This window comes from Diadema setosum, chromosome 18 (genome assembly GCF_964275005.1).
Source record: "Diadema setosum chromosome 18, eeDiaSeto1, whole genome shotgun sequence".
NCBI classification, from domain to species: domain Eukaryota; kingdom Metazoa; phylum Echinodermata; class Echinoidea; order Diadematoida; family Diadematidae; genus Diadema; species Diadema setosum.
This window is the reverse complement of record NC_092702.1, coordinates 25,565,972-25,593,085: the sequence shown is the minus strand read 5'-3', so window position 1 is coordinate 25,593,085 and position 27,114 is coordinate 25,565,972. Positions and strand designations below refer to the sequence as shown.

The following is a 27,114-nucleotide window of genomic DNA, read 5'->3' as shown; positions in this document are numbered from 1 at the left end:
TAGAGAATTCTTCAGTGTATTCAGTGCACTCGAGGTGCACCATAACAGCCTGCCATCATCTTCTACTGTATAATAGAATCCATGTAAATTTGTCTTTGTCTTTTGTTTGTGCAAAAAAAAAAAAAAATAGGTTTGTTGAAGATAAAAGTTTGTTATGTGAAGTAGCTGGATTTGATCACTCTCTCTTTTATTTTTCTGTGTTGTAGGTCAATGACGCCAGCATGACATTTGGACTTCCACTACTGAACTCGGCCTTCATTGCTAGTTTCAAGTGAGTGAAGCTAAGTTTCTTGGTAGCAACTTTCCATCACCATACCATACTTGTTTTTCCAACATTGTTTATTATTTTGGTCTCACATTGCTGACACTCTATATATCTCATTTATTAATTTGCCCAGGAAAATGACAAACAAACAAACAATTTTTTTTGTCCCTTCCCCTCGTTTTCCTCTGCATCTTGTGACATGTTTTCATTTGTATTTGACAGCACTAAGATGGCTGACAGTTATGGCACAGTATGTGATCTAATTGGTAACAACCTGACCTTTAGGCCCATTTGATCACACACAGAATTTACTTATTTGGGGATTGCTTTTCAAGACTTGCTTTTTATTTGCTGCCATTCACACATACAAAAAAAAATGAAATAAAATAAACATCACTAGGCTGCAAATGAAGCTCTTTACATTTAAGAATAAGAATAAGGGTTTGTAAAAGTATTTTTCCTGCCATAGAAACAAAAGGAAATTGATCTTTTAAACAGTGAGAAGTGAAACAAAAGTGGATACTCTAAAGCACACTTAGCTGCTAATATAAATGGGCTCCACACATGATTAGTCATGTCTGGAGCCCATTTGTTCTGAAAATTTCAGGTTGGAGTTCTAAACGTTTTCTTTCATCTGCTTGTGTTTTCAGTGAAAGCAGAGGCAATTGTATGATTTGCCTTACAAACTTTGCCTTTATCAACTATGTTGATGTAAGCAATATGTGAAGTTTCACAACATATTCTCCTTTTATGAATGCTGGTAAAAATACCGAGTCTTTCTGTGTCTCTCTTCTTTCCTTGCAAGCTGAATGTCAGTATCATAGTATGCATGCTTAAATATGCCTTATTACTTTCCTATTAACCCTAACCAGACCGGGCTTTTTGGCCTGTTCTGTGACCGGGGGAGGGTTGATTCAACCCCCCTGAGATCTCAGCCGTCCATCGCGCAATCGCCCCGAACATTGGCACATACATTTATACCTGTCGTGTAATCTACCAAACTATAAAAGAAGAAATTGAATTTATATTGAATTTATATTTTATATTAAAGGCATAATTTACCATTTGCAGATGAAACAAAAACCTAGCATCAGTGCTTCAAAATAGTTCTAAAATGTGATATAGGGCTATAAACAACCACTGTAAAAATTTGAATCCGTATAATCGATGTTAACTGTTGTTGAATACACAAAATGTGAACAATAGTTATAATAAAAATGTTTCTGGATTAAACTGTCTACAGTTACAGTTTATTGAGAAAAACACTGATATCTCCTCATATTTTAGGCTTTATTGCAAAAATTTCATATGGTAGGATGTTTTGTGACACAACAGACCTACACACACACTTTAACCAATTTTACATTAGTTTTCATATTTTTTTTTGAACCAGTCTTGTTTTGTCAAAGTGGTCAAGTATGTACAAGTCAAATTCAGAGGAAGAATCCTTTCTACTTACGCAATAGAATCAACATATTTTTATATCCATCCATGGTAGAACTTTTCTTTGACTTGTGCGAGGTTGACCTAAGCAATGTGGACTGTACTCAACTCTTTATGTGCCACATCCGACTCAGTCGATGGCGTGCCCAATCCGATTGATAAATCGCCAAATGTGGTACAGTGAAAGCGTTTCTTGCGCTTCCGTTCCTCTCACATATAGCTTGCATTTTATGTGGTGATTGAATATCAAGCCGTGTTCTGTAATGGATTTGCATGTAAATTGTAAGTTTCTGTCACTGTTTTGTGTGCAAAAGTCATGCCTTTACAGTAATGTGGCAACTGGTCATGTGAAAGAAACAGTCATAGATTTGTCATACAATAATACAGCAAAGCAATGCTTGGTATTTTCTCCACAATTTTACTTACTATTTGTCCAGCTCAATAGAAATCTATAAAAGTTACATAGACTTGAAAAACAGAAAGTTATCTCAAAGCATGTTTGCATCTCAGAATAATGTGGCACACAGGGGCTTCCACCATGACACATGAAGTGTTAACATGCTATATCTTGTTGCAGACCATCTCCCAACTTGGCATTTGCATTGCTGCAAAAGCTGTGCAGTCTAATGGCTACAGAGGGCGGCAGTCAAGCTATTCCTGACTACAACAAAATGTGTGATGTGAAACTCGAGGCGACGCAGCATCTTCTCAAACAGGCAACTGACCACCAGTGCTATGCTGTGAGTGTGGTTATGTCGTGTTTGAGTTCTCAGACCATTTTAATCCAAAGTCATATGTGACCCTGCACCCCAAAACAAACAAAAAGTCGCCAGACATGGATTTTTAGTTAAGGGCAGATTCTAAAGAGCAGACTCTAAGCTTTAAAATGATGTATAACTCAATTCAAATGGACTCTCCTAACCTATCTAAATGTTGGAAAGAAAGCACACACTCTGGAAAGTGTGAACTGAGAAATGAGGCTCGGAAGTAAAGAGTCTATTCATGCACTTAATCTTTTCCAAGCCATGCTAGCTGTGCCATGAATGGGACAAAAAACAGGGTGTTAACCACCGGAGTAATAATGATGAAGGGATTATCAGACTAAGCTGAAATTAGGCATGCTTTATCAATACATTTTGTCCATGATTAATGACAACTTTCAAAGCAGTAGCATTATCTTTTCAAAAGTTATTAGAGTGAAAGTGAGAGTGTGTACAGGGTTTTTAAGAAATGAAAAGGTGACTGTATAAGAAACATCTAATCAAAATGTTCAACAATAAAGTGTTTGAGAAAATCTGCGAAAAACACAGTTTCCTGTTTGTTTTATGATCCCAAACTTTAACATAATGTAGAAGAAGACTTGCTCTTTCAGAAAATATTAAAAATTTAAGATTGGCTAGGTTGACCCATTTCACCTATTTTTAGTCCTCACACAAAGTCACTGCGTGCAACTTTTTGTTCGTTTTGTGATGTACGATCACATACACTATTGATAATTTTACACTGGTTATCATACAACTAGATAATGCAAGCAACAAAACTTCCTGGAAAGCATTCATGTGCCTTGAAATAGCTTTATAAAATGTTAAAGAGATGAGCATGTGTCTCTTCTTGTGTCTAAACGTGTGTATACCTAATAGTGCATTTGTGAAAAATGTAAAAAGTTTCATGCTGTGATAAGTTTTATAAATTTTTTGAATAATTTACATGACATTTGTTCTTGACAATTTCCCACTCTCAACATCTCTCAACAACCCAAATGTGCCTGTTAGGATGACGAGAGCAGGTTTTTGCTCCTCAAGTGTCAAGTATTTGCTCTGCATACTGCCATACTCAAATACTCTATACGCTATATATTTAGTGAGTCTAATTTTCCGCCAATCGGGACTTCAGCAATTTTCGCGAGTGGTTAAATTTGCGATTGTGGGGTACAGTACTAAATGCAGAAATGTATGCATGCACGTCACATTCATGTTGGGATCATAGTTAATGATTTTGTATGTTTTTTAATTCGACTCAAATTTGCAAAAATTAAAAATCTTGCGAAATATTCATATATATGGTAGTTGTCAAGTCTTCAGAGCCAAATATCAGGTGTGGTTCCTTTTAAACATTTCTGCCCCACATAACTCTGTGTCCTGTAGGTCACTGAGGATGACAGCACAAGGAGTAAAAAACTGGAGTGGTTCCAAGCTCTCTTCAGTACTCTTCTGAAGACCAAAAGGTGAGCAACGTCCATACTTTTTGGCTATTCAGGAGTGGAAACTGAACATGGATCTATTCGCACGTGACATTATCACCATGTCTTTTTTGCAAGATGTTATAAAATTATGAAAAAAATGTGGGTCTTTAACCCATTGAAGATGAGTCCTGAGCATACTCGGGCAAGTGTCTATGGGAAATGTGTGTTGTAGCAAAATCAGCCCATCCTCAACGCATTTAAAGAGAACGAAACGCAAATATATGTTAATTGAGGTAATGCATCAATAATAGTGAAACTCATTAATGAAAATTTGAGGAAAATCCATCAAAACATTATGAGTTTTTAAAGTATTGGTGCTGCCAATTAGAACAGGTGGATTTGCATTTCAGAGTAACAACTGAAAAGTCAGGCACAAAGTCAGAAACCATGAATGATTCTTTTCACAGGAAGCACAATCCAGCTTGGTACAATAGCCTTTGCATCCTTTTCTCTGTGGACCACAACATCATGGCAACTCATCTCCAAGAAGTTTGGCCCTGTCTCCTGGCAACCAGCATCCTTCAGGATTCCTCCTCCGTGACAATGGCAGGAAGAGAGAAGGCATCAGTGGAGAAAGTGATAGAGTCCAGAGATGCCTTCCAGAAAACAGTGATAGAAACCTACACCAAGCTTAGACAGGTCAGGACCTGCTCTCAGATCTTTGTCAGGGGAGAGACTGTGATGGGTTTGGGTTAGGTTGGGTTTGGTTTGGGTTGGGTTGGGCTGGGCTGGGCTGGGTTGGGTTGGGTTGGAGTGGGTTGGGTTGGAGTGGAGTGGGTTGGAGTGGGTTGGAGTGGGTTGGGTTCACCGTTGGGCCGGGTTGGGTTGGTTTGGTCTGGTTTGGTTTGGTTTGGTTTGGTTTGGTTTGGTTTGGTTTGAGTTGGATTGGGTTGGGTTTGGGTTCGGGTCGGGTTGGGGTTGGGTTTATTTCTGTCTTTCTTTACTCTCCATGTGGAGTGACAACTTGAAACAAAGTAGGCAATGAAGAGTGAAATGTACAAATCAGTTTCTTAATTTATTCAATTTATAACACTGACCCTGATAATGTAGCATTCAGGAAACTAGTGACATTGTATTGCATACTAAAATCTTATATAAAGAAGGGAGACAAAAAAAGCAAATAAAGGGACTGTCATCATAAGCAGATCTTGATTTTGATGTGTCCCATCATATACATTTACATCATTATACTGTACTGTTACATAGTATTAGGGTTGAAATGGACTTGAATACTTTGGTCTCTTGCTTGTACATATGTTCTGCTGAGCTTAGATGAAATGGTGTCTGACGAAAGACTGAAGCTGTTTTTGACCTGATCTAATTCTCATGTAGAATCAAATGTCTTGATATTTCTATGTCATACCTGATAGATGGATAGACTGGTGAAAACGCTGCTGTCTGCCATCTTAACAAGAGAGGAATTTTCATTGAAGATTAACTTACCAACCAGCTTCCATACAAGGTATGTTTTAAAAACATGGATACTACTATTCCCTTTTATATAGAGATAATGACTGACATGGTAAGGAAGGTACAGAATGATTCATTCAAAAGGTTTGGAAATGTTGTCGAGAGAGGTTCCAAGTCCCAAGATGAAGTTAAGGATTCATGACTTCCCCATATAGGATCATAGTCCCTGAGTTTAAATCATACCCTCAATAACTATACTCTATAGGTTAGTCAACATACTGTATTTAGATAGTAAATCAAACTACGCTGATTAAAGAAAAGTGTTAGCATTGTACTGTTGGTATACCTTCATAACATTAAGTTGTTTGCAGAGGAACTTAAAGCAGCAAAATGCGTTGAAATGTGTGTTTCTCTCTTTTTATCACCACAAGCTTTGCCCAGGCCGTTGAGTCACTAACACCTGGCTCATCGGTAGTCATATGTGATATGATCCTGGAGGATCTGTTGACAAACTACGTGCCAAAAATTGTGACGTCTCTCCAGACTCGAACAGAACCAGCAAGGAAGAAGAAGAAGAAGAAACTCGCAGCTGATGACATTTTCACCAAAGTCTATGATGAAGAGGGCGTGTCTTTGCGATTTGAAACCGTGGCAACCATCTTGGACATCTTTCTGCGGAATGCCAAGCTTGTGGACGCTGCGGAGGTGGGGCATATCAAGTCTCAAGTGTTGTCCCTGCTCTGTAAGATGTCCAATGATGTGCTGAGGCCTCTGCTGAAAGCTGTCTGCTCAGAAAATCAGGTGAGCTCTACATTCTAGGAATCTAGGCCCCATTTCATGAAAAGTTTATACCGTGATAGCAACTCTTGCTTGGATGGTAACGACAGGATTCCAGCTTCCTGATTGGCTGTTGCTACAGGAATTTGCTGTTCTAGCCAGAGTTGCTATCCTAGCAGCTTTCATGAAATGGGGCCCTGATGTTTGCATCAGCTGGAATTGTTGATAGAGTAAAATGGAATTGAAATACTAGAAGTCTGAAACTTTGCTAGCAACCTTGGACATGTGACAAGGAGTTGGTATCTTTCATCTGTTTTCTCTTTGTATTTTTGTGAGATGGGCTGGTTCTCTGGGTTTTGCTGTCTTCTGTTGTGAGAGAAGTGAAGTGACATCTTTTACAACTTCAGATGCAACTGCCTCACACATGAGACCTTTATATTATGCCTGTAATGAGGAGCAGAGTATCATATTTGCTTCATAATGGAGGTGACAGCATAAAACACAAGACATTACTCAGTTGGGCATTGGACCTATGTTAGTAAGTTCTCTTGATTGGAAAGCAGATGGACTACAGACTGTGTCATTTCATCAGAAAGAGATTGATTGCTTTAATGTCAACACTGATATTTTCACATACAGATATTTTGATGAATTGACAGTCGATCAAACATTTTCACACATTTTTAATTTCACGCTTTTTGGTTTTCCAGTCATTGTTTAAATTGAAAACAAACAAAAAGAAGATATTACACATACTTTCTCAAAGAAAGTGTGAATTCAAATCATTCTGTTTTAACCCGTTGAGGACGGACTGATTTTGCTACAACACGCATTTCCAATAGACCCTTGCCCGAGTATACTCGGGACTCTTTTTCGACGGTTTAAAGCATTGCTGGAAATGAGATCAAGTCTATCTCAAAAAACACTTGTATTTAAAGGATTTTAGCAAGTAACCATTAGCTTCAACATGTACATAGTATTACGTCAGTGCTAGACTAGACTTGACACGGCCGGTGCAGTGTTATGCGTCTGTAGAGCAAAATTTTGTTTTCTCTGTAGTAGGTATTTTCATTCAACATTTTTTTTTTTTCATTAGAAGAGGTATTCTTGAAATTTACGAAAACAAAACCACCATGAAAATGTTAGTGTTTATATTGATGGTCTCGCGCATATAGTTTATTACATAAAACAATAGACATCTTCATGAGATCTGTTCACACTCTCTTGTATGAATTTATTTGTGCAGAGCTTCACTTTTGGAGCTGTCCTATTGTGCTATAGCTGGGGAGAACTGCTTCTGCTTCTCAGACAGCACACCAACCTCATGGAGAAAGATCCCCCCACCAAGGGGGAAACCCCTCCAGAACATGGATTCTTCTCCTACTTTCACAGCTATGTGGATGCAGCGACATGGGCAGACGTAGTTGATGTGATGAATCAGAACGAAAATGGAGAACTTCTTGTTCTGAAGGTGAACTTCAGAATGTTAGAATTATTGTTAAAGTAATAGTGTTACTCAATAGGACAGTGATGTATATTTTTGGGTGATGTGATGGTGAAGACAGTAAAGTGCCTACACTCTAATAGCATTTAACTCTTTATGTGCCATGGTGGAACTGGAAACCCCCTGTGTGCCACGTTGTTCTGAGACACGAAGGTAGTCATGCTTTGAGAAAGAATTCTGTTTTTCCAATCTATATAACTTATACAAATTTCTGTTAAGCTGGACATAAAAGTGAGCAAAGTTGAAGAGGAATTCCAAGCTTTGCTTTGATATAAATTGCATGACAAATCTATTTCTATTTATTTTTAAATGACCAGTTGCTACATTACTGTAAAGGCATGACTTTTGCACATGAAACCATATACCGCTTGATAGTCAATCACCACATAGAATGCAAGCTGTATGTAAAAGGAACAAAAGCGCCGTCGACTGAGTGGGACGTGCGAACGTGGCACCTAAAGAGTTAAGAGTGTAAATCTCGTGAAAGAAAGTAGGAATCTTCTGCCAAGTGTCATTTATGTATTTTCATCTTTATTCAAAATTTTATGGGATACTGCTGTGAGGTCAATGTGATTTTCATGGGTTCATCCATTTGTTTGTTTGTTTGTTTGTTTGTTTGTTTGCAGGTCCCAAATTAGTGTACTGCAGTAAATATGAGCAAAATATTTCAGGTTAATAATTGATATGAATGTCTGTGCACAACCAACATATACATAATTTCTTTATCTGTGTTTTATAAAACTTGCTTGCTTCTCATGATTCATTATATCTGAAAAATAAGGGTCAGTTGTTGTGGCAACAAGCCAGGGGGCTGTCTTTGTTCAGTGATGTGAGGAGTGTTGCAGTCAGGGAGAGTCTATCGGGATGCATCTTACAAGCCTTGGAGCTGGCAGAGGAAGGGTCTCTTCAGGACTCGGGAACCTGGAATGGTCTGGTGAGTGAGTTTGAAGTGATGTCCCTTATGATGATGTTAACCATGGCAGACGATTATTTACTTTACGTGATGTTGTAATGTTAAGGGTTTAGCTTGCACATTTCTGTGTGAAATGTATAACAGACACATTGATTCTTCCAGGGTTGCGTTTCATACAATTTTGTGTATAAGAAATGTGGTCTTGAAACATGGTTTGACGGAGGAGGGTTTTGAAGAGTTTACGCAGAGCTTATTTCTTGCTTGCTTGGACTGTGCCATTGTGCATTTCATTATGCACAGCTAGTCCCTTGGCATTTAAGATTGGTCAAACAGGGCACACACAACTATGATGTCATATATACTGTTCTTCAAATCACTGTTGTGTCTATAAGACTTTCAAAACTATGCATCTAGTGAAACATCATTTTGAATTGCACCTCCACATTGTGTTTCAAAACCATGTTTCAAGACCATGTTTATAATCACAACTGCCATTTGTAGCAAAATTTGAACCACAAAACACGGTTTCAAAACCATGTTTCTAGCCAGAAAAGTTTGCTACTATATAAATGCACCTCAAGACAAGTATGGAAAGCAGCATCACTGCCATGAAGCCAGAAAGGTACAGATTATTACTTTTATAGTAAACAGAAAATAGAGTTTGTGAGATTGTATAATGTTAGTGCATGATGATATCGTGAATATCACAACAAATGTTTCCGAGGAGGAATTTTCTTGTATTGGTTCCTGCCTGCTACTTCCAAAATCAATCAAGCTGAATTCTTCCCATGGTCATTTCACTATAATTGCATAATTTTGTGGAACGAGAATGACTTGTCATTTTTGTAGCTTTTTAATTGAATACTGATCACTCTGTTCTTATTGCTTGTCATCCCAAAGTTTGGTCATATTTCTAGGTCAAATCACTACACAGCGATGCTGCATTCCACTCTGCTCCAAGTTCCAACCCTGCTGGCATTCTTTGATGATGCTCAGTACCAAGCTACAGCTAGACTCGTCTGCCAGGCAGTTTGCATGCAGACAATCAGCAGCGGACAGTGCGGGACGGTCACGGTACAGGAAGCAGCCACAAGTTTCCTGGATGCAGAGGCTTGCAAGGAGTCTAGGGGAATGCAGACTGCGCTGATAGAAACTGTAGGAGAAAGATTGAGAGAGATTCTGTGTCGGAGGTGAGGGGGCAGCAAGTCTAGTGTAGGAACATGTGAGGAAGTGAAGAAAGCAAGTCCTTTTATCCGGAAATCTCTATTATCTGGACGCGTTCATGCAGTGAAGGACTTTTTCTTTTCATCCAAAAATTGAGAAAAAACAGTGACTTTAACATCTTTTCATGGATGTATTTCACTAATTTCACAAGATGAGCATGATAGGTTTCTCAATATCTAATGAGGTAAAACATGTATGATTTTCACATAAAGATATACTTTATTTTTGTGAAGAAGGGACTACAATTTTGCGCAGGCTAGCATAGATTACACCACCGTTGCGGGGTACGCTACCTGCCTAGCTGCCAGTGCACTGGGACGACAGCTTGGACGGCAGCTATGTACATTAACATTGTGTCTCCCATATCCGGCAAATTCGCTTTTATCTGGATGAGCGCCGGTCCCAAAATGGCCAGATAATCGAGGTCAAACTGTACACATAAAATAGAAAGAGTGCACTGTGATTCACCCTAGGCAATATTGCTTCAAAGGGTGCGTTCGAGTGCCCTGAAGTGAACCAAAGTGAACCAAACCAAAGCATACCATACTGAACTGTGCCAGTTTGTGTTCAAGTACTCTGTTGAGAAAGCATACCTCATGAGTTATTTTTAGAGGGGGTCACACATTTTGTAGCAAGAGGGTCATTTACCTGGCCCGCTTAAACTACTTACAGCTGTCCAGAACAAAGAAAATGAACTATTTGCATTATGATGTATGTGCATGTTACGCGCATTCTTCAGATGCATCAGGAAGTGGTCCACTTTTGGCTTAGTTCAGTTCAGTACGGTACACTCTAGGAGCGTTCAAGCACTCCTCTGGCGCGGGTACGGTACGGTTCAGTTCACTTTATAGGAGAGCACTCGAACGCACCCAAAGATGACTGCACTTTGTGACTTGTAAGAGGAACGTCACTATTCTGCATATGATTCAGTGGCCACAGAATGTTTTTTAGTGGGGGGGGGGGGGGGGGGGTGAGGGGGGTAGTGCTTGTGGTTGGTTGGGTCAAGGATCAGTGCCTCCTTCTCTTTCTTGATGGGGATAATCTTGAGAAGGAACCCTTAAATGTCATAGGTTTTATTCCTGCTTAGTAGGAAGAGCCACAAGTGTGTGTTTGTGTGTGTGTGTGTTGGGGGCGGGGGTTAACCCTAAAAAGACTGGGCTATTTTGGTAGCTCGAAAGACTGGGGGGGGGGGGGGGGGGCCTAAAGGGCCCCCCCTTAAGATCTCGGCCGTGGATTGCGCGATCGCCGCGGAAATTTGCCCAATGGTAGTGTGCGATGTAATCTACAAGATCGTATATTTAAATTTTCCAAAATAGTCTTCTTTTATTTTATTTTGATTAATTATGCTAATTTATGCGAGAAATCAGACTCTTTGACCTAAATCAGTAAATAAAGCTCCAAAAGTGCTCATTTTTGGTCTAATTATTCTTTGTGGCATTCTTCGCAAATGTACTTGAAAAAAAATTCGGTATCAAAATTGATTTCTTATTTATTTTATTGTTTTATGAATTTCTTATGTATTTCTTTGTTTTTTCGACCTTTTGTTTTTGCTATTTTTTTAAACAAAATTTGTGGCAGACATTTTTTGAAGCATAATACTACTAAAACAAATTAATTCTAGCCATTGAGAGTAAAAATAAGCATATTTATATGAACCATGTGAAAAAACTCAATTTGCATTGACTTTGTACACAAAATCACATTTTTGAGCCATTTTCGGTCTCACGTGCATGTACAAAAAGTTATGTAACTTCAGAACCGTACCCCCGGGCGTCACAAATTTGGCGTCAAAATGTGCGGGAAACTCGAAAGAAAAAAGTCATAGAGCATCACGGCGAGAGCATTGCGTGTTGCAGAGTAATCGCGCGAAATGTCGAGGGGGGGGGGCCTTTTAGGCCCCCCCCCCTCCAGTCTTTTTAGGGTTAAGCTAGGATTCCATAGCCCCTGTGATTCATGTGAGGAGCATGACAATATGTTGATTTTGGTAGGTGTAAAGGTATCTGGCTTTCAATGAAGCATTAATACAGTCAAACTACATTAAGAAAGAAACCTCTTATTGTACATGTGCATATCAGTGAAAAGCAAGAGGGGCTTAAGCCCTGCTGATCTTGACTGAGCATATGCTATCTTTGCAATTAAAAGTAGTTAGATGATGAGTTAAGACATCCAGATTCTTTTTTTTCTGATGATTCGCATGAGTTTGGAATGACACCTTTTTCTCCTTGCAGCATATCTCCACTGAATGCAAAGAAGGTCATGTTAACAGGTGGCGTCAAACATGACATGATGCGTCTCATCAATCTTGCCTCCGTCTCTCACCAATCGAAGGAGACAAAACACATCAGAGACTTGTTAGAGCAAGGAACCTGTCTCTTGGAGGTAGTGAGCCAAGATTTAGATAAAGATATTTCAGAATAAACTTAGTATGTCAATTCCTCTCCCAACAGGATTAAGATTCTGAATGTGCATACATTGTCATGTTGGGTTTTTTTTATACCCCCGCCAAACGAAGTTTGAAGGGGGTATATAGGAATCAGCGGACGGTCGGGCGGTCGGTCGGTCGGGCGGTCGGTCGGGCGGTCGGTCGGGCGGTCGGGCGGTCGGGCGGTCGGTCCGTTGCAAATCTTGCGTCGCGAACTACTTCCTCAGTTTTCAACCGATTCCCATAAAACTTGGCACAGATGTGTGCCTTGGGTTGTAGATGTGCAAGACGTATTTTTTGACAGTACCCAAAAGTACGTTGCCATGGTAACGGCATATTATGGGCAAAAATGGGTACAAATCTTGCGTCGCGAACTCCTCCCACAGTTTTTGATCAATTTTTATGAAATTAGGTACAGATGTTCATCTGAATATGTTTATGTGCAAGACACATATTTCCGCAGTGGCAAAAAGTGCGTTGCCATGGTAACGGCATGTTATTGGTAAAATGTAGGGCAAAATGCTTCATGGCAAAACTGCTTCATCAGTGTTCTTCCAATTCTCATGGAATTCATATTGAATGTTTGTCTTAGGATATAGGTCAGCATGACACATTTCTTGACAGTGACAAAAAGTATGTTGCCATGGTAACAGCTCACATATTATGAGCCAAAATGATGGAAAATTTTGTGTTGCAAACTACTTCCTCAGTTTTTGCCCAATTTCCATGAAACTTGGTACAGATGTGTGCCTTTGGTTGTAGATGTGCAAGACGCATTTTTCGACAGTACCCGAAAGTACGTTGCCATGGTAACGGCATATTAATGGCAGAAGATCAAGGAAAGATCTTGCGGATTTAACTACTTCCTCAGTTTTTTGACCAAAGCTTATGAAATGTTGTTTTGACCAAAGCTTATGAAATGTTGTTTTGCGGGGGTATAACCAGTCGCTGTAGCGACATTTCTAGTTTTATTAGACTTCATTATCTTTTTATTTGATTATGTGCGATAATTTGTGGTGTCAGTTTTACAGTATGAAGATGATTTTAATAGTTATTGTAGTATTTACAGCCTTTGAGTGTGATTTTGCTTTGAGCTACATTTCTGGACCTTAGGAGTACTCCCTTTGATACAAATATGTTACTCCCCCCCCCCCCCCTTTTGTTATTGCAAATTGTTTGAAGGAACAAATCATTGTATCCTTGAAGCATGTATTGCTACAATGCATGTCGTGTGTGAATGTGCAGTCTTTGTTTCTCATTACCATGTTGAGCGAGTATGGAGAAAATTTATTAACTTAAAATTCCACTTTAACAGCTACTTTTATGACTATCGTCTGGTTGAGAAGTAATTAGCCAAACCCCCATTGGTTCGTTTCAAAATTACAATGCCTGCCCTTAGTACAACAGAAATGAAAGTCAAAAGGCACACTAATCAATTTAATACTGGTATGTTGTGAATTCAATTTTGCACAGGTGCTCAGACACCTTCCCCTAGCCCACCTGACTCCCAGCAACCAGACCCAGTGCTTGGTGGTGCTCGGAGCTGTGGATCAGTACGTCACCCATCTCCTGCGTTCGGCAAGGAAGACGACGAGGTCACGTGACCTGCTGAGGCTGTCTGCGGCACTCAGAAACCTGCAGGTGGTCATCCTGAGAGGGGTTCACAGTGTGGAGGTCATAGCAGACGATGATTTGAGTGGGCTGTACTCTCGGTTTCTGGCTATCCTGGCTGAAACCAGTCTGGAGGTAAGGCTACCTACATCCCAAGCACATTCTAAGAAACCGTCAATAAAGTATGCTTTCACATTTTTGCCCTCATATTACCCCATTCGATACTAAATTCCGACATCCCCATAGACTTAATACGCAGGCCTCAAGGTTTCCGTATGGAAAGGGTTGAATGTCTACAATGTTGATTTGTTATTAGAAGAAAACTGAAAAATGTAAAGATGTGGCCAAGAGTCTTGCAAAGCATTTGGGAATTATTAAAATGAGGTAATCATGCGGGGGTGGTCAAGAGTACAAATGTAACAGCATGAAACGTGTGTGTATGAATCAGGGTATACTATTGTTTTTTATAGAGTTACTTGACTTAAATTTTACTTTGGAATGTTATTTTTCTACCTTGTTAGAAGGACAATAGAAAAAACCTTGAAAGAAAAAGAATAAGAAAAGAAAAAGGAAAGGATATGAATGTAACAGCATCAGACGTGTGTGGATGAATCGGGGTAAACTGTTACTTTTTATATAGTTGCTTGACTTATATTTTACTTTGGAATGTTATTTTCTCTACTTTGCTAGAAGTACAATAGAAAAAAAATGCATAAAGTACTAGTATTTTAAATTGTTCATCTTCCATGGTAAAACAGCTAAAAATATCACAATTAGGGTACAATGTGAAGTTCATCTTATAGTTTTGTAGATGTGGCAAAGAATCTTATGGAATGTAAATGTACCTAAGTTTGCAAAGTATATTGCATCTAATTGTAAACATGGCTTGCTAACACCATATTATTTTCACAACATGAATATCTGTCCTGAACTTATGAACATTTTTTGTTTTCTTCTGATGCTGCATCTGTGTGCAGGTTGATTCCATGCATGATTGTCCAACTGAGTTCATTGATGCTACAGAGAACTTGGCTTTGTTGTGGCTAAAGAAGAAGGTCAGGTGTAGCACAGCCTCGGACGATCTCAGCGATTACCTGGTGAAGGTATGGTATTGGCTGGCTATAGTTTGTTGCAAGCATGTGAATGATGGGAGGGGTTTACTGGATGGTGTATTTTTGGCATGATAATGAAAAATGCAGTGCTACTCAGCTGGGAGTATTGCTGGACGTGCTTTCATTCATGCGAGCACTTGTTAAAATGCTATGGATGCATAAATGATGTATGCTTTTGATTCTGACTCCAGGTAAGTAGCGCTCCAAAATGTAATTTTCAAGGTGTCTCACGTGCCAGCATGCAAAAGCTATAACAATATCTCTCCCCAACAAGTACTATTCATTTCATTGTTTTTGTATCAAACACAGATTTGTGATAAACTGACACCCTGCATCGAGAAGCTTGGGTCTTCCAAAGTTATACATTCACCGCCAGGTGCTGCGTTGCTACTCTCAGTTGGAGCCACGCTTCTACAGCAAAGCTACCATGCTTGTCGGCGCAGGACTCCTAACGGGGAGTCTAGGAGCTCTCCTCCAGTCATTCCAACCAGCCAGCTGAAGGCATCACTCATCGGGATTCTTAAACGCCTGCTGGCCACGCCCGAGGGGGTCATGCCTGACGAGAGGTGGATGAAGAGTGTCATGAAGGCTGCGAGAACACTCCTCATGTCTCGGGACGGGACATCACCCCCACAGAAGAGGGACAAAGAACAGTCAATCTCTGAAGTGATGCCTGACGACGATGATGCTGCTGATGATGAGGATGTTGAGGAGGATGATGATGATGAGAAGGAGAAGGACAAGGAGAGAGACAGTCCCGATGACTTACACAAAACCAGCGAGAGCCACTGGCAATGTTTCTCAGACTGCCACGAGAGGGCGCTTTCACTGTCCTTGCAGAGACTCGTGAACACGGATGAGGATGACGATGGTCACCTAGGTGTGACACTTTCTTGCCTGGAGTACCTGGCATCTTACTGTACAGTCAGAAAAACTTCTTCAGTGGCTAAAAGAGTGTGGGATGCACTACATTCGGGTCTTATCACCACGTCTCCTGAAGGTATGCCATCCAGAGATTTGGTAATCATTATCTCAAAAATATGTCTGTGTTTCATTCATTCAATTGATGTCATTTAAAAGAAAGAAAATGTATACATTTTCTCAGTAAGATTTGCACACAAAAGTAGGGTCAAATTATACTTGACAAATTTAGGAATTCCAAACAATAGTGTCAAAAGACAAGTGATAGGTGCCTAAATTTAGACTATTTTTTCATATGCAGGTTGTAGAAATTTGAATGGACAGTGAATGAAAAATATACTTCTGTTGCATTCTGTGCTAATCATGACATATTTGTTTGTGATGTGTCATTGTTTTACTGGTTCAGGGTAAAGCATTGGTTGTACCTCTCAAAGCTCAATAAATTTTGCTCGGAATTAGTTGGAAATCATTGCCTAATGAGAAGGTGAGATAGAGTACATGTGGGTAAAGGAGTCAAAGAAGCCTTAAGAGTTCTAGGATCTAATTTAAAATTCCATGGGCTGATGAAGTTTGATAAGGACAGGGCGCACTTCAAATTGATTCTTTGTCATCACCAAAACAAGGTCGTCGGTCAGTGAGGCAGCAGCTAGAAGGCCTGCTATTGGTCACCCTGAATGCCATGGCGACAGATGATCTGAGGTCAACCCTTCAAACGTTGCTCAATCAATTGGTAAGTGTTTGTCTTACTTCGACTTTTGATGCACGCTGGTAACTTTTCTAAGTCTCTTGCAGTCCAGTCCTTTTTTCGATAGCAATTTCAAATCAAAGAAGTGTTGCTGCATGTCTACTTTTGTAAACTTTTATAAAACTCACATGAAATTCTGCAAATCCAGTATGGAATAGATAGTTGTTGATCCCATTCTATTGTCTAAGTGTCAGTGGAACACCACTATGAAGCAGGATTCATACAAGATTTGGTTAGAATAGTCCATGTACATAGTGTTCATGCTTGAGGAGCTTGGTATCACACTGTGACAGAAATGAGACATGGTTCCTATTATTTCCCAGGACATGGAAACAGAGAGTCAGAAACTGGAGTCTCTTCTTGCAGCCTGGCAGCTGTTGCCATCGGCAACACTTTCTGAGGAGAGCTACATGGTAGTCATTGAATTTGCACCAAGGGTGAGTTATCAACACTTCTCTTTCTTTGACAATTGTCTGTTCTTGTATGTGTGTACCTGTGTGTCAGTGTGCATGGTACTTGAGACATAATGTAACTAAAACTCTGAATGTTTGTGCACCCTGCATTACTTTCATACATTTTTTAAAGCAGCCATAACTTTAGCTTGACAAATTCAATGCAAGCATAATTTTGTCAAGAAGGTAGATATAAATTCACACATATTTCATGATGCTACATTTACACCATCCTGGCAGCCACAGCAGCCCAGTTTGCCCAAAATGTAGTGCACCTTGGGTAGGTGGGATATATTCCTTCTTTTCACTCTCCATATTCTAGTCTTGTTCGTTCCAGTCCTCTCTCCAGTGAACATGTAGCTATCAGACCCCCTTTCCCATGGCATGTGGTCAAGGTAGACCTCACGATATTCCCTGTTGCATCCCACTGCGAAAAGCCCCTAAGTTCGTTACATCCTTTTACAGGCTGTCACGTTTTGTTTCGTTCACCATGTTTTACAGCCTACTAGGTTTCTCATGAGCACCATGACTGCTGTGGCAAAATTTAAGACAGTTTAAGAATATGCTAAGCATCCAAGGTAACCATGGTCTGTCACATTTGCGCATCCCCTTCCCACGATGTTGTCTCACGTCCATTCCATTTTGTCCATTGTGGCCTCAACCGTGACTCCTGTGGTCATTGGGAATATGGTGCAGACTTAGCATCAAGTATGTATTCAATTTCTCAATCATTTGGCACCCAGATTCACACAATGCTGCTGTGAGTGATAACATGCTTTGAAAACTTGTGCAGCAAGTAGAACTAGTACAATTCGTCAGGTGAGAATGAGAAGGGCATTCAGTTGCCACTAAACCCATAGTGTTTGAGACAACTTAACACCCTTCTCTTTCTCAACTGACAAATGGATGATTGCATCCACACTTCCTATCTTTGTATGTCTTGGTTACTCTTTCTAGGTACTCCAGAGTTGCCAAACAATTCTACAGCAGACTGTGGGTAAACATTCTGCAGAGGGCGCCTTCCTTGCTGCACTGCTCTCCACAGTGGCAAAATTTGTTGGGCAAGGGAAGGTAGGGCAGTGGGGAGCTTCATTTGACCTCCTGATTTTGCATTTTATAATACAGAGTAATGTAGATCCAAGCTTGTGTATCTATATTTCCATCATTGGCAGTGATGGTGTTAAAGGAAACCAAAACCGAAAGAGAAATGTGGATTGAGTGAAAGAAGCAACATTAGTAGAACATGTCAGTGAAAGTTTGAGGAAAATCGGACGCTTGATGCAAAAGTTATGAATTTTTAAAGTTTTGGTATTGGAACCACTGGATAAGGAGACTACTTGAGTTTATGACATCAGGTGTGGACAACAATATAAAGGAAATATTAAGAAAATTCAACATGCTTTCACTTTTCTAGCGTCATGAAAGAGCACTTGACTGACCGCTTTTAGAAAGCAGAGGGAATAATTACTACCCTTAACATATGTCAGTATCAAGCTGATGGAATGTGTAATTTTCATGAAAAATAGATTTTTGTGGAATTATCTTCATATTTTCTTTATATTGTTGTCCACACACGACGTCATGAACTCTAGTAACAAGTCTCCTTATCCAGTCATTACAACACCAAAACCTTTCAAATTCATAACTTTTGCATCGACTGTCCCATTTTCCTCAAACTTCCACTGACGTGTTCTACTAATGTTGCTGCTTTCACTCAATCCACATTGCTCTTTGGGTTTTGGTTTCCTTTAAACAACTTACCGGGCTGTGATATGCCAAAAGTACATTGTAAGGGATTTATCTGTAATCTTTTATATTCACAATTATCATAAGCATGAATTTAAAGGGTTGTATCTTATTCTTTCAGCAAATTGTAGTCATGATGTAGTTGTGCCACCCCGGCATTATTGAATGGTCACATTTGCACCCAGTTGTGCATAATTGCCTGCAATAGCGAACCAAATGTACTGTGCTTAGATTTTCCATTGTAAACAGGAAAAATAATACGGTTTAGACAAGAAAATAGGGTCCATACAGAACCACCATTTGGATTTGTGAGGAAAATGTTATGCTTCAGCATCTGATGGTAACTATAGGTTAGGGAGATATGATTTTTTTGTTCAACACATTCGTAGGACCTGTTACCTGTGGAACATGCCCTTCCCAGCATGCACCAGTGTCTGGCAGTGCCATTCGACACCATGGAGGCAGTGTTCTTCCCAGCATGCTTCACTGCAGCCTTCCAGATCCTCAACAGTCTCCTCTTGTGCTACCCTGGTGCCGTCCTAAAGGCTCTGCCAGCTTACATCAGCTGTGTCAATCATATCCTTTCACTCACGTCACATACTCAGTAGACCACAATAACCCCTTTGCACTTACACCCTTCAGAGTGCACACCAAATTCAAGCCTAGAGAGGGCATGTACTGTGATAAGTATCAAGTTTCAGCTTTGTACAATAACAGCTCTTACTTACCCTTGATCACATGCATACTGAATATCAGAGAATAAGAAGCAACCACTAGTTGGCCATTCCAGAGAGGATTAACAATACTGTATACTGTAAAAGTGGAAATTTTCGCGGTGTTGAAATTTTCGCGCATTTCGCGCAACCAGAAACTAGCGCGAAAATAAAAACACGCGAATATTTTTGCTTGCCATACGTTCCTGTGCGTGATGTCTTGATTCCGCGGAATTAAAAACACGCGAAACTCTTCTGATCCGGCCTAGCACGAAAAATTAGTCGCGCGAAAATATCCACTTTTACAGTATGCCATATATTTCACGAGTCTAAATTATCGCAAATCTGAAATCCTGACGATTTTGCGAGTGGTTAAAGTCGTGATCACATGACATGGAGTCCTTCGCTGAACGGAGAAAATGTTCATGCATATGTCACATCCACATCGGGATCAGAGTCAATACTTTCGCATGTATTTAATTTTGTGAATAGCACCTGACTCGCGAAATTCGTGAAAATGAAAACCTCGCGAAATATTCGGTGTATACAGTAGTTGGCAGACAGGATCAATATTGCCATAGAACAGCAAAAGAACATACCTTACCTCAAGCCTACACTCACGTTGTATATCAAGCAACTACAGACCTGAATTTTTCCATAATTCGGAAGATTTTCTTTACATGCACATAGGTGTCTGCCAGTTACTTTCAGATTAATAAGGGATGTCTCAGCTGGAATAACATTGGGAATACAATTTGAACTTCAGAATAGGGGCTCTGCAATATTTGTATGTGTATGAGCATGGCTTTTCCAAAGCCTTCCATCCCCTTGAAAGAGTGTCCAACAAATTGATCTTTGTGTAATTACAAAAAGAATAAAACAACCAGAGTTTGAAGTGACTACTAAATGATCTTGCTGGCTTCATTATCATTCGTAATGTTGTTATTTTCTTGACTGCTACCCCCATACAACTGCTATCCACCCTGATGGACCGGAGTGCCCAACAGAGTGGGAGGAGAAGAGAATTGTCAGACGAGCAACTCTTTTTGTGTGCTGAAAACATGCAGAGGTGAGATCAAGGGGGAGGGGGGGGGGATAAAGAATTTTTTCTGAATTCATATCTATAGCTATTCTTCAATCCTCCTCGACATTCTCTGTTCATACTTCACATTACTGACATTATCGATTATGTAACATCTGCCTCGCTCGTGATTTCTGTATTATCTCCTGAACTTCCTTTGTACACATGTGGTATCTCTGCTATTGTACACTGCATCTGACTTGTACCTCGCTCGGATGATCACGCAACTCTCAAGAAGTCTTGTGCCGCGGACATTGTTTTCTTTGTTTTTTCTTTTTCTTTTTACTTTTTGGCGTTTATATTTCTCCAATTCACAAATTGTCATTCCTTTCATTACATATACCAAGTAAGAAATAATCTCACATCCGCATCTGGGAATCTACACCCTACAAGCAATGCTTCTATGTAGATTCCTCATATTTCACATGTTTTATTGTCTTATAAGCTGTACTTGACAATTCATCCAGGCTTTTGTATTGTGATGTTTATGTTTTATGTATTTGTTGAAATGTGGAATATGGAACAATAAAAAACAAAACAAAAAAACAAAACAAAGACCCTTTCTAGCACAGTGGTGGAGTGGTGGTGGTTGGGGGGTGTCCCAAACAAATAGCTGAACCACGGCTGTTTCGTGATGGTGGGGGATGCCATGAACAAAAGATGTTTTGATCAGCTGATGTTCTGATGCATGACTTTACAATCCACAGTTGAAACTTTGTCTTTTTTTATAGTCATGATGTAGCATTCTTTAAAAGAGTCAAATAAACTGCCACGGAATCTGAATAATAGAATGGGATATGAAACAGGGATGAGACCAAAAGGGAGAGGATGTAACATTCATGAAAAAGTCCTGTTCTTCTCTTATGTTTTTCATGCTGGCAGTTTGTCTTCTGCCTGAAAGGTATTCTTAAATTTGCTTTCTCCCGTCCAAACTTTACTTTGGTTGTAATGTTCAAACTTAATAAACATCTAGTATAGATTAATTAAGAAATTAATCAACGTCTAGTATAGACTTAGAACTTCAAGGACCCTTAGGTGGGGCCCTGGACCCCATTATCAAAGGATATGGCCCTTCCTGCACATCATATTGTGTTCACATTCACATGATCAGATTCTCCAGTTTGGTAGGGAGGTCCATTTGCCAGGGCCCTGTTTCATAAAGTTGTTCGTAGAGGTACGCATCGCTTTACGAATGACTGGAATATGAAGTGCCAATATGTGTTCCCATTTTCTCTTCTTTACGTTTTAAAGGGTGTGTACAGTTCTGGTCGAGGCGTAGATTTAGCTTTTAACGTTTTGCGAGATATTCAGAAACCACTCTATGAGATGTCAAAGAGCATGCAGTTTTAAGGGGTATCAAAAGTTTATTCGATGAAAATCGGTTTTGAAATGGCTGAGATATCCAAAAACAAGGTGAAACAAAGAGATCCTAATAAAGTTGTGGCATGTCGCCTTTTATTATTAGCACTTTTTTGGATATTTCAGCCATTTGAAAACCAATTTTCATCAAATAAACGTTGAATCCTTCTTAAAATTACATGCTCTTTCATATTTCATAAGAGGCTTTTCATTATCTCACTTAGGAATGTTCAAAACATGAATCCCTACCTCAACCAGTACTGTACAGTCCCTTTAACAAAGAATGACTGTCTGTCAATATTTCATCTACATTGGGGCAAAAATACACTTTCAACTAAAAGCATGTGCAAATATGAAAGAATGATAATTATCATCTGCAAATGCCAAAATAGCCATTGAAATTAACAATGATTAGGAAACCCACTTGGCTTGCCGTATATAAGTTGTTCGTAAAGTCATGCATAACTTTACAAACAGCTTTATGAAACAGGGCTCAGGTGGGAGAATCTCCAGTTTAAGAGATGCTTGGGGTTGGAGTCTCTGTGGAGGACTACATAAAGATAATGAGAAGCTTTGCACAAGAGCATTAACTGCTGCTGCCAGCAGATTTGTAACCTTTGACCTTTGCTCATCTTGTTGCTTGTTTCGCCCATCATATCATCCGTATTCGGTGTGGCATTTCACAGGCTTTACTCCCTCCTGGCCTCTCTGAAGCAAGACCTGTCTCAGTATGGAATCTACCTGGTGACTGAGTATGTCAGTGGCTTGCAGAGGGGCACTCTGCTTCCCCTTGTCAAGGTGGGGGAAAACTCTTACTCTAAAAACCAGAAATATTGGCGGCATCAAACTTTTGCAAATTGGAGCCGTCGGCCTTTTTCGAGGGATGAAACTTTTACGAAGTGTCACTCGTATGTACTAGATTGTGTAGGCAAAATTTTTGCTGTCGCGGATCGTGGCTCCTCGTGAAGTTTGTGATAGGTTCATGCACGCAAACATTCGTGGTTTAACAGCATTCAAATGAAGTCAGTACTTTACCTTAAAATAATGCCGACACCTATGACCTTTTACCGCAATAGGTCTGGCAGGTCTAGCTCAAACTCAGAATATCGGCCCTGTCACAAAAAAAAAAGACTGATGGAAGCACAAATTAAAGCATTATGATTCGAGCGAGATGTAGTATTTATTTGGTAGAATAAGCAGCTTCTTGCATGGTTTTATAATGATGTCATGTAATACATAAAACAATGAGAGTGAACTGCAGGACTATTGTGCTGTGTGGGTCACATAATTTGCGAGTGAAATATTTGGCAAGTTGGGACTTGTAAGACAGTTTAAGCAAGTGGTTGAGTTTGCAATAGAGAACCATGTTGATGGCATGAGAAAAAGTATTTTACCTTTTCAGGAGAATAATTAGAATTTCTCCCTTTAGAGACAGCATACAGCACAGATATTTTACAGGAGGCAATGTTTTGGGGAGTTGTAAATTCCTCAAAAATTGAGTAAATAAAATCACCCTGAAGTATCTTTTCTTTTTCAATTCAATTCAATTCAATTCAGTTTTATTGTCCGTTTCTGGAAATTTGTTTTGTTTGCATGCATATCCGGTTACATCGATACCTTTTGACATATACAAGGCACACGTATGCATTGTAACATAGATACATAGACATGATAGACATACAAAAGATTTTTTTTTTTCTGTGTTCTTATTTTTTGCAATAATGTACTTGTGAAATTTGTGAAATACAACTTCCAAAAACGTTGCCTGCCATGACTCAGATGCATAGTGTAATTGTATCCAAGGTGAGAAATTGCTAATTATTGCTTTAAAGTAATAATACTTCTTTCTCAGTCCATCAGTTGCCAATCACCCGCGAAATTGTCATACAAGTCTCAATTTGTGAAATATTATAGTGGCTAAATGTGCAGAGTATATAGTAGTTGTCTAGAAATTGTTTTGAATGAATTCCATTCACAAACTGTTAACTCTGAAATAGAGTTACATAGATTGTTTGGGCAGCAGCGCAACAAATTTAAAAACAAAACAAGAAAACACCTGAAAGAAAGATATTATTCAGAGCAGTGAAGGTTCAGATGTGAGTTTCTTCAATTTGTCTCCCTCTACAAATTTAATTTGTAGAGGGAGACAAATTGAAGAAACTCACACCTGAAGAAAACACTTCTTGCCTCTTCTGTGTAAATGTCATCTTTCTTTCACAACCCTCTTTTACTGTCTTCACAGAAACCACTGGTGGAAGGAGTCTACAAGATTGTTGATGTGTGTGATGACAAGACCCTCTCCCTATTCCATGTCACCCTGCCGGTCAACCTGAAAGAGATCTTCAGAGCTTTCTATGCAGACTACAAGAAGCACCACAAGTACACTGGACATGTCTGAATGCACAAAAGATGTTGAACTGTTGCATTTATCGAATCTAGCTTTGATTGCTTTCTTCCTTTTTCAATGTCATAAAGAAAGCCATCTGGACATTATTTTACCATAGCTGTGGAAGTGCTTGGAAGTCACAGTGTGATGACTGTAAAAAAAACAACACAAATACATACATTGGCTTGTGTGAATCGTAGTGCACAACTTTTATTCCTGAAGCGCCCTCCCTATTTAGTAGTAGGTGGGTAGAATGTTATAGTATGTGATATTCACTTGTGCCTTTGCAGTCATACTTTCCAACAAGCTGCTTAAAATTTACACAAGCGTGGAAGGTTGATGGATATTGCTGTGGGCTATCGATAAAAATTGGATATGCTCTGAGATTGTAGGACTTCCGGTGAACCTCTTTGGGATTATTTCGCATTTTCATCATTACCCAATGGAAATTGGTGTTATTACAGTGTAATTTCACACATATCTTTTGCATATTTTTACATCATTTAGAGCAAAAGTTGATAGTTCTGCAGGCATCTTTTCACTTTAACTCAAGGATCGAGCGGGGTGTACATTTACGTTACACTTTCAGCACATTGCTTGTTGTATCTACAGTATATGGGCATGGTTGACTTTCTCCGTGTAGGATTATGGGCTGGCATATGGGCACTTTATGTCTTATGTTCCATGACAGATTTTTATCAGTTGTCTCCCTCTGTACAAATGTATTTGAAAGATCGCAACCGCTGATCGATATTTTTTGATAAACATGTCCGAAAAAGGAGCCCATGAGATTTGAACCTGTTATTTATTGCTATTTATCTACGACAAATGATAAAAATCTGTCGTAGCACAATCTTCACCCTTCTTCTGTAATAATCTCACGATTTAATGACTTATGTTGTACCTTGCTGAAGTGTCCTCTGAATTGTGCATTTCACGCGATTGGTATTCCATCATGGAACATTGGTGCTTTTTAATATTTTGTAAAATTGTGGTAAAAGCCTTGTCTGTGGCAATAATGATAGGACAGCTTTTACTTTTGCTAGGCTTCCGAGAAATGAAAAGTAAATTGGGAGATATTGTTAAAAGGCTTTCAGTGAATAGCTGACTGTCATGATTATTCAACAGTTTTCACATTGACAGTAGATGGAAAAAAAAATGTAGTGTCTGTGAGACTGAAAATTCAAATTTTTGTACAAATCTAAAAGTATGCCTATGCTTACATAAAATGTGTCATCATCAAAATATTAGACAAACCAAGAATGAAAACAATATGCTTGGACTCTTTCTCATGGAACAATATTGCAATTGCTATTCTTTTTGCAAGATACAGATGTTCACATTCTTCTCTAGGTCCAGTGAAAGAGAAATGTTTCATAAAGATTAGAATGCTGCACTTATAAAAAGAAATAAAAAATATATATATATACCAGTAACAATGTGACATTGACAGAGATAATTGTGGTAGCTTTTTGATTTGTGTGCAAGCGTGTTTGAAAGTGCAGGAGGGTTTTGCCCTCAATTTTCTGGACATGATGATTCTGGTGCCATTGGAATGAGCCTCCTATGCACTAGCACTCATTGTCGCCCTATTGCAGCTTCAAATGGCTGCCTTTCAAATTGTCCTTACTGGACCTTACAAATCCTGCGATGAAACCACACACGCACACACACACACACACACACACACAAGTACTTGCAGCAGCTTGTAACATCTGGGCTCCATTTCATAAAAAGTTGATATGATAGCAACTCTCGATGGAAAGGCAATTGTCATTGTAATGACAAGAATCCAGCTTCCTGATTGGCTGTTGCTGTGTGAAGTTGCCAGCAAGAGTTGCTATCCTATAAACATCTTTTATAAAATGGGGCCCAGGACACAGGACAACATTCATCTCCAACTGAGTAGAATTGATGCACGCATCTGTCCAAGTGCCCAAACTTGGCCGGAAATGTATCACACACATCAGAAATGCCACCATCAGGTCAAGGAAGTTGCTAGGCATGTCATCTGGTACACACTTTTAGTGCAGACAAAAGTACATTAGGAAGACTCATTTGTTTCACTTTCACACAAGAGTCTACAGCATACGTGTATATTCTCGTGTCCGCAGCTTCACCAGAACATACTGTCACGATGAATATACTTTAATAGACTGTTTCTCTAATGTACATTGTACTACAATTTATGTTCAGCTACAATTTAATTTCCTTTCGTACAGCCTAGTAACGAAGCATTTCATTCTCCTGCTCCCTCCAAAAACGTTACACAGGCAGGAATTCACTTAGTTGTTGCTAGGTAGGGCAAGCCTCCGGAAAGCTTCATGGCTGTTTAGGGCAATCTTTGTACAGAAAGCATGCATAAAATCTGCATACATAACCAGTTAAAGGGTGTGTACAGTTATGGTCGAGGTGAGGATTTAGCTTTTAACGTTTTGCGAGATATTCAGAAACCACTCTATGAGATGTCAAAGAGCATGCGGTTCTAAGGGGTATCAAAAGTTTATTCGATGAAAATCGGTTTTGAAATGGCCGAGATATCCAAAAACAAGGTGAAACAAAGAGATCCTAATAAAGTTGTGGCATGTCGCCTTTTATTGTTATCACTCTTTTGGATATCTCAGCCATTTGAAAACCAATTTTCATCAAATAAACGTTGAATCCCTAAAATTACATGCTCTTCATATTTCATACGAGGTTTTTCATTATCTCACTTAGGAATGTTCAAAACATGAATCCCCACCTCAACCAGTACTGTACAGTCCCTTTAACAACACCACCGACTCTT

The 27,114-nt window shown here is 39.4% G+C and overlaps 1 protein-coding gene across 1 annotated transcript in view; it reads left to right on the top strand.

Moving 5' to 3' along the window:
• LOC140241411 (unhealthy ribosome biogenesis protein 2 homolog) overlaps window positions 1–25,772 on the top strand; it is a 41,047-nt gene extending 15,275 nt beyond the window's left edge. The window contains exons 8-27 of the mRNA XM_072321141.1: window positions 207–271; window positions 2,286–2,448; window positions 3,853–3,932; window positions 4,358–4,589; window positions 5,321–5,412; window positions 5,792–6,161; window positions 7,384–7,608; window positions 8,423–8,575; window positions 9,455–9,744; window positions 12,007–12,157; window positions 13,674–13,946; window positions 14,789–14,914; window positions 15,233–15,923; window positions 16,468–16,574; window positions 16,913–17,026; window positions 17,999–18,112; window positions 19,177–19,363; window positions 20,470–20,569; window positions 22,627–22,738; window positions 24,183–25,772. Coding sequence (XP_072177242.1) covers window positions 207–271; window positions 2,286–2,448; window positions 3,853–3,932; window positions 4,358–4,589; window positions 5,321–5,412; window positions 5,792–6,161; window positions 7,384–7,608; window positions 8,423–8,575; window positions 9,455–9,744; window positions 12,007–12,157; window positions 13,674–13,946; window positions 14,789–14,914; window positions 15,233–15,923; window positions 16,468–16,574; window positions 16,913–17,026; window positions 17,999–18,112; window positions 19,177–19,363; window positions 20,470–20,569; window positions 22,627–22,738; window positions 24,183–24,338 — 3,801 coding nt within the window. The 3' untranslated portion in view covers window positions 24,339–25,772. The remainder of the gene's footprint in view (window positions 1–206; window positions 272–2,285; window positions 2,449–3,852; window positions 3,933–4,357; window positions 4,590–5,320; window positions 5,413–5,791; window positions 6,162–7,383; window positions 7,609–8,422; window positions 8,576–9,454; window positions 9,745–12,006; window positions 12,158–13,673; window positions 13,947–14,788; window positions 14,915–15,232; window positions 15,924–16,467; window positions 16,575–16,912; window positions 17,027–17,998; window positions 18,113–19,176; window positions 19,364–20,469; window positions 20,570–22,626; window positions 22,739–24,182) is intronic.
• The last annotated feature ends 1,342 nt before the right edge of the window (window positions 25,773–27,114 follow it).